At 62.2% G+C, this 7,534-nt stretch overlaps 1 protein-coding gene across 1 annotated transcript; it reads left to right on the forward strand.

The window, feature by feature from the left end:
- Window positions 1-3,427: 3,427 nt before the first annotated feature.
- ACTG2 (actin gamma 2, smooth muscle) lies at window positions 3,428-7,534 on the forward strand. The gene is made up of 9 exons (XM_068156511.1): window positions 3,428-3,527; window positions 4,432-4,603; window positions 4,698-4,826; window positions 4,915-5,025; window positions 5,684-5,768; window positions 6,246-6,407; window positions 6,536-6,727; window positions 6,953-7,134; window positions 7,260-7,534. The coding sequence occupies exons 2-9, from the start codon at window positions 4,478-4,480 to the stop codon at window positions 7,401-7,403; spliced, it is 1,131 nt and encodes a 376-aa protein (XP_068012612.1). The 5' UTR covers window positions 3,428-3,527; window positions 4,432-4,477; the 3' UTR covers window positions 7,404-7,534.

The following is a 7,534-nucleotide window of genomic DNA, read 5'->3' on the forward strand; positions in this document are numbered from 1 at the left end:
CACTTGTTTTCCTTTGAGCTGACTCCGGGGGGGTGGAGGGATCTGGCGTGCCTGAGAGCGGGGAGGGAATCCAGGGAAGGGTCTGGAGAACAGGGCTGGGGAGGAGCAGCTGAGGGACCTGGGGCTGTTCAGCCTGGAGAAAAAGAGGCTGAGGGGAAACCTTCTGGCTCTTTACAACTCCCTGAAAGGCTGGAGCCAGGTGGGGGTTGATCTCTTCTGCCAAGGAACAAGGGATAGGACAAGAGGAAATGTTCTCAGGTTGCCCCGGGGCAGGCTTGGCTTGGACATGAGGAAAAATGTCTTCCCCTTGAGGATTGTCCAGGCCTGGCCCAGCCTGCCCAAGGCAGTGGTGGAGTCCCTATCCCTGGAGGGGTTTCAAAGCTGTGGAGGGGTGGTGCTGAGGGCCATGGTTTAGTGGTGCCTTGGCAGTGCTGGCATCAGGTTTGGGCTCCATGATCCAACCCAACCCACTCTGACTCCAGGATTCTTTAGGTCTCAGGTCTGAGCTGACCTCAGCAGAAAGCTGTAGGCAGGGAGAGGAGCTGGGGGAAGATCACTGCTCCAGTCCTCAGTCGTCCCAGTGACCGACAAACCCCGGCAGGGAATTTCTGCAGCCGCGGGGGCTGCCCTGCTCCCTTCAGCGGCCAGCTGCCGCCTGCCGCCCGGCCCTGCCCGCGGAGCCGGCGCCGTTCTCATCGCAGCTCTTTTTTCATCGCATTTTCTTTTGCACTTAAAAGTCGCTGAGTCAGCAAGTTGTGCAGCAGGATGGACGCTGGCACCGCTCCCTCTGTCCCTCTAAGCCACCCCCTCTGGCCAGCTGGGACTCGTAGCCCTCAAAACTACTCAAGTCCCGCGGTGGGGGGATGGGGCGAAGTTGGTTGGGGCTAAACACAAACCTTGCTTCGCAGGAAGGGTTTATCCCCTGCAGCGACACGGGCGGCGTGTTTGGGGGGTTCGGGCAGGCAGAGATGCTTCTGTCTGCCTGGGGGATGGGAATGGACCCAATGCCCTGCCCCAGCCCCGCTCGCCCTGCTCCAGCTCCGCGCACCCTGTCCCGGTCCTCCTCGCCCTGCCCCAGCTCCGCTCGCCCTGCCCCAGCCTCGCTCGCCCTGCCCCTGCTCCGCTCGCCCTGCCCCAGCTCTGTTCTCCGCTTCGTCCATCAGTGGTGGCAGCAGCGGTTTGAAGCGTGACCGCTGCCCTTGCGGGGAGGTGCTGAGGGTCGTCGGTGTGCCAGGAGTTCTGAAACCCCACCACAAGGCAGGGATTATCTCCTTCCCCGTCCTGCCATCACCCCAGCCGGGGCCGGCCTGGCCCGGGCCGCGGGATGCTTGGCGTTCCTGCCAGCATCCCAGAGCCGCCGGCGGGATGCGCTGCGCCGGCCAAACCTTTCCTTTTTAGGCTGCGCTCCCGCTCGGGGCTTTGCCGCCACCGTCCCATCCCAGATGCACACTGGCCGGGCCGAGGTGTCCCATCCTAGCTGGCTGGGTTGGAGTGCTTCGGGGGTCCCGCAGAAATCCACGAGGAGCTTGGAGCTGCCCCACGAACACTCGGGATGGAAAAGTGATGACACTTGGTGCTGCAGCCCGAGGGCTGGAGTTGACACCCTGTGGTTGTGGTTCAGGGGTGTCCCCCATGGCTTTGGGCATTGTGTCCTCCACCCTGGGGTGGGACAGGGTCCTGCCATTGCCTCCAAGCAGCCCCCCAGCATGGCTGTGCTCCCTCCACACAGGGCTCTCCCAGCACAAGCTGCTGCCTCCATCAAACCCTTTCTTTTGTTGCCCCTCATTTTCTGCTTTGGCACAGGCTGCCCAGCGAGGTGGCAGAGTCCCCATCCCTGGAGGTGCTCCAGAATCCTGTGGCCATGGCACTTGGGCCCATGGTTTGGTGGCCATGGTGGTGCTGGGTTGATGTTGGCCTGGGTGATCTCAGAGGCCTTTTCCAGCCTCTCTGCTGGGTTTGGGGTTAATTCTTTTTGTTCCTTGGTTGGGTGTTTTTTTGCAGCATGTCATATATGGCAACCTTTTGCCTCAGTGACCTCATGTTTGGCAATGGACCAAGGGAACTGGGCTGGGATGCAAGGCAGCAGCAGGTCCCTGGGGCTGGGGGCGTGTGGTGAGGACACTGAGTGGGGCACGTCCAGGGGACCGATGCAGCCCTTGTGTGCTGAGGGTTTCCTGCAGGAAGGGAGAGAGCTGGGGCAGAGCCTCCCACTGAGGATGCTGTGGAGGTGTGAGGGGGCTGGCTGTGCCTGGGAGGCTCCATGTCCCTGTCCTGCTGGGTGACAGCTCAGAGTCTGCTCCCTCCCTCCAGGACTCTTGGGTCCCTTCTGGTGGTGGGATCCTAGAGCTCTGGGTCCTTACTGTAGCACCAGTGCCCTCATGTCCCTGCCCTGAGCACAGCTTGGGAACACACAGAGCAAAGCAGGAAGCAGCCTGGGCACCACGTGCCTCAGTTTCCCCATCTGCAGTCCACGTCCCCACAGCTCTGGGTGGTGGCTCTGAGGCACCTCTCCTGCCTGCTCCTGCCCCATGTGCTCAGGGTGAAGTGCCTAGTACGGGGCTGTTGCCCTTAAAAAGACACCAGGAGGTTGGCAGCCTCTGGTTGTCCTCTGCCAGGGCCGCAGGCTGCTGGGCTCTGCTCACCACCTGCCACAGCTGCATCTGCAGGGCTGGGGGTGGCTCTGCCCTTCCCTGCTGCATCTGGGCAGGGGACAGTACCCACATCACCCCTTGGGGGGTCCAGGCTCATTCTGCCTCCAAAATCCTGCTGGGCAGATGGTGACAGCCCAGAGTCTGTTCCCTCCCTCCGGGACTCAGGGACACGCCAGGGCTGGGTGCAGCCCTGACGCAGGGCTGGGCTTTGGAGCCACCAGTCCCAGCCCTGCTCCAGCTGAGGATGTGAGGGGACAAGGACCTTTGGGGCACCAACAGCCCCAAAAGGAGAGCAGGGAGAGAAAACCCCTACAGAGACACATCCCAAAGGATCCAGATGCCAGGGGGAGACCAGAGCACACACCCGAGACCAGCAGGCCAGGGTGCACCAACCCAGAGCACTTCTGGGATCTGGGCGATGCCAAATCCCTGTCCCAGCCGCGGGGCGTCCCCGGGGGGCAGAGCCCCTCACAGCCACCTCCAGCCGGCTGGGGGCTTTCTCCAGGCTCACCCCACGACCCGGAGATGCTTCCAGCTCCCTTTTGCCGAGATGGTCGCTTATAAGGACTTGAGTCTCTCTTGTTTATCGCAGCACAGCGTAAAAGGCAGGGGCTCCCGGACGGCCGCTGCCTCCCAAGCATCCCCGCACGCATTTTTCTTAGGCTAATTAAGCAGGCTGGGTCCCACCACCGGCCCGAGGTCAGTTTAATGAAATAAAACACCTTATATGGCCATATGGCCACCACACCATCCCCGAGCCTATTTAGGGTCTTTGTTTAGAGAGGATCCGCCTCTGAGGTTGCAGGAGCTCGCTGGTATTTATACCAAAGCTCCTCGGGACTGGGTCCCAGAGGAAAGGAGCCCTCGCCCGCCGCGGTGAGTACTGCCCAGCCCCGCTGCCCCCGCCCCGGGCAGGGACAACACCCCAGGGGGTGCTGAGGGGGTGTGGGGATGCTCGCAGTGCTTGTGGGGTGGCTCCAGATCGGCTTGCCTGGCAAAGAAGAAGGGGTTCGTAGAATCGTGGAATGGGTTGGGTTGGAAGGGACCTTAAAGCTCAGCCAGTTCCACCCCCCCTGGCATGGGCAGGGACACCTCCCACCAGCCCAGGCTGCTCAAGGCCTCATCCCTTGAGGACCTCCAGGGAGGGGACATCCACAGCCTCCCTGGACAACCTGTTCCAGCGTGACCTCCGCAGCTGGGGACTTCTGCGGAGGTGACAAGAGTTGGGCTGTGGCCAAGGCAGGTCATGCTCTTCCAGGTCCCTGTCACTTGGGGGTTTTGCAAGGGTTTTGCCTGTGTTCCTCTGGATTTGGGAGTGCATCCTCCAGCAGAGGGGGGCACCGGCTGGGAAGGGCTATTTTATTCCCATTTTTGGGAAAGGATGTGAGGACAGAGTGGCACAGGGCTGCCAAGGCAGGACTGGATGAGTGGGCATTGCCTGCCTCCCCCTGCCTATTCGGGGGACACCAGCTGGTGACAGTGATGCCACAGCTCCCTGGGGAGCACTTCTGGGGGGCCAGCACGGGCAGGAGGCTGTGGCGCCCATTTGGGGCACCAGCTGGTGAAGGATGGAGAAGCACTACCGGCATGGAGCAGCACCCATGGGGGATGAGCATCATCCTGCTCCCAGCATTGCCACACCTGGCGGCCGCCCCCTGGTACGGCTCACGGAGGATTTTGCCGGGCCGAGGACTCCGACCCTTCACCACCCACAGCCGGAGGCGGCGACGCGGCGCAAGCCCTGCCCAAGCCTTTAACTCTGCTCCCCCGCCGGCTCCAGCTTTGCCCCCAGGTCCCCCTGAACACCAACCGCTCCCGGCCCCACCATGTGCGAGGAGGAAACCACCGCCCTGGTCTGTGACAACGGCTCCGGGCTGTGCAAAGCTGGCTTCGCCGGCGACGATGCCCCCCGCGCCGTCTTCCCCTCCATCGTGGGGCGGCCCCGCCACCAGGTGGGTACCCAGGGGCAGCCCCCATCCGCCCTCACCCCCACCACTGTAGTCACTCAGAAAGAGGCTAACGAGGCGGTCTCTGCCCTGGCACTAGGGTGTCATGGTAGGCATGGGGCAGAAGGACAGCTACGTGGGCGACGAGGCGCAGAGCAAGAGAGGTATCCTCACCCTCAAGTACCCCATCGAGCATGGCATCATCACCAACTGGGATGACATGGAGAAGGTGAGGCCACCTCCCTGGCACGGAGAGAGGGCACTGGCCCCAGCTGTGGTGTGGGGGTGAGAGCTCAAAGCTCCTTTGCCTGCCCTAGATCTGGCACCACTCCTTCTACAATGAGCTGCGTGTGGCACCTGAGGAGCACCCGACCCTGCTCACCGAGGCACCCCTCAACCCCAAGGCCAACCGGGAGAAGATGACCCAGGTAGAGTGCTGCAGCACCCCTGGGGATGGGGATAGAGAGGGAATGGAGAGAGGAGTGGGGATGGGGATAGGAGTGAGGATAGGGATGGGGATGGAGATGGAGATGGAATGGAAATAGAAATGGGGATGGAGATGGAATAGGAATGGAGATAGAGATGGGAATGGGGCTGTGGATGGACCCTCCAAAAGCACAGGAAGGCCTGGAGGATTTAGGGTTTAGCAAGCCAGGAGGAGCTGGCACAGGGTGGAGGAGCAGGTGGTGAGGTGCAGCTTGGTGCTTGAGCTCCATGGTGTGCTCAGGGAGCAGGGGGTTTCTCCAAAGCACATGGGCCCACGGTGCCCACTGCACAATGGACTGCCCTACAGTTTTTTCCATGCCATGCACAAGCCCATATGGCCTCTGTGCCCTGTGGGCCACACACTGCCCCACATGGCTTCCCATGCACCACAGCCATGCCTGTGCTGTGCCCTGCAGCTCGCTGACCCAAGTGTCCATGCAGCACTCACCTATTTTTCCACGAGTCCAAACCCTCCACCTGTTGGTCCATGCAATCCCCAGACCCCAGCTCTCCAGGAAGGCCTCCATGGGTGAGGCTGAGATGCCACTGGAGATCCCCATGATCCCACTCAACCCACTGCCCCTCTCATCCTCCCCTCAGATCATGTTTGAAACCTTCAACGTCCCTGCCATGTACGTTGCCATCCAAGCTGTGCTCTCCCTCTATGCCTCCGGCCGCACAACCGGTGAGTAGGAGCCATGGCATCTACCCCTGGGCACCATAGAAGTGTTAGGGTTGGAAGGGATCTCAAGGCTCAGCCAATTCCAACCCCCCTGCCACGGCCAGGGACACCTCACACCACAGCAGGTTGCTCACAGCCACATCCAGCCTGGCTGCAAACACCTCCAGGGATGAGGCTTCCACCACCTCCCTGGGCAACCTGTGCCAGGCTCTCACCACCCTCATGAGGAACAACTTCTTCCTCACATCCAAGCTGAATCTCCTCACTTCTAGTTTAGCTCCATCCCCCCCAGTCCTATCCCTCCCTGACACCCTCAGGAGTCCCTCCCCAGCTTTCTTGTAGCCCCCTTCAGATCCTGGAAGGCCACAAGAAGGTCCCCTGGGAGCCTTCTCTTCTCCAGACTGAACAACCCTCATCCCCCGTGGGGAAGGGACCAAGCCAGCTTTGATCCCCACCCCTCACCTTCTTCCCTTTCCCCAGGTATCGTGCTTGACTCTGGGGATGGTGTCACCCACAACGTGCCCATCTACGAGGGCTATGCTCTGCCCCACGCCATCATGCGCCTGGACTTGGCCGGCCGCGACCTCACCGACTACCTCATGAAGATCCTCACCGAGAGAGGCTACTCCTTCGTCACCACCGGTACAGGGCCGGGGGCGGGCGGGGTGGGTGGGCTGTGGGGTGATATGGGGTGGGCTGTGGGGTGCTGTGGGACCCCAGGGTGCTGCCCCGGGTGCCAGGCTGAGCCTGCTTGCCGTCGCCCCCTGCAGCCGAGCGGGAAATCGTGCGAGACATCAAGGAGAAGCTCTGCTACGTGGCCCTGGACTTCGAGAACGAGATGGCCACAGCTGCCTCCTCCTCCTCGCTGGAGAAGAGCTACGAGCTCCCCGACGGGCAGGTCATCACCATCGGCAACGAGCGCTTCCGCTGCCCCGAGACCCTCTTCCAACCCTCCTTCATCGGTGAGCCCACCCCTGACTTCTCCCAGCCCTGCCCTCACTGGTCTCCCCCATCCCTACCACCCCGCCAGGGAACAACCAACTCCCCTGGGCGCTGCCCTGCAGCAGTGCTTTGAGCCTCTCCCAAGCGCTCTGAACTCTGAAGGGAGTGGCGAACCCACGGGGAACCCTTTTGGGGAGCCCTGGGGAGAGGGGCTCAGGGTGCTGACAGCTCCCTTTTACCCCCAGGCATGGAGTCAGCTGGCATCCACGAGACGACCTACAACTCCATCATGAAGTGTGACATTGACATCCGCAAGGACCTCTACGCCAACAACGTCCTGTCCGGCGGCACCACCATGTACCCTGGCATTGCCGACCGCATGCAGAAGGAGATCACAGCGCTGGCTCCCAGCACCATGAAGATCAAAGTGAGTTGGGTGGTGGTGCTGCTGCTGCTGGGGGGCAAACAAACCGTGGCCTCCCCCCTCCCAGCTCGGCGCCCTCCCAGCGCGGGTCTGGGGGTGGCAGCACCCTGAGGGCTGTGTCTCCGCAGATCATCGCCCCCCCGGAGCGGAAGTACTCGGTGTGGATCGGAGGCTCCATCCTGGCCTCCCTCTCCACCTTCCAGCAGATGTGGATCAGCAAACCTGAGTACGACGAGGCCGGACCCTCCATCGTCCACCGGAAGTGCTTCTAAATCCCCTTCCTCGCCCTGTGGCGGTGCCCCCGGCCCGGCCTGGCCTGGGGGTGCTGCTCCTCCTCCTCCTCCTCAGTCCCCGCTGCTCCCCACCCCTGCTGCCCACTGCGCATTAAAGCCTTTTCTCCAGA

The sequence above is a fragment of the Melanerpes formicivorus genome, unplaced genomic scaffold (genome assembly GCF_026170545.1).
Source record: "Melanerpes formicivorus ecotype bairdi unplaced genomic scaffold, bMelFor1.0.p_v2 SCAF_34, whole genome shotgun sequence".
Classification (NCBI taxonomy): domain Eukaryota; kingdom Metazoa; phylum Chordata; class Aves; order Piciformes; family Picidae; genus Melanerpes; species Melanerpes formicivorus.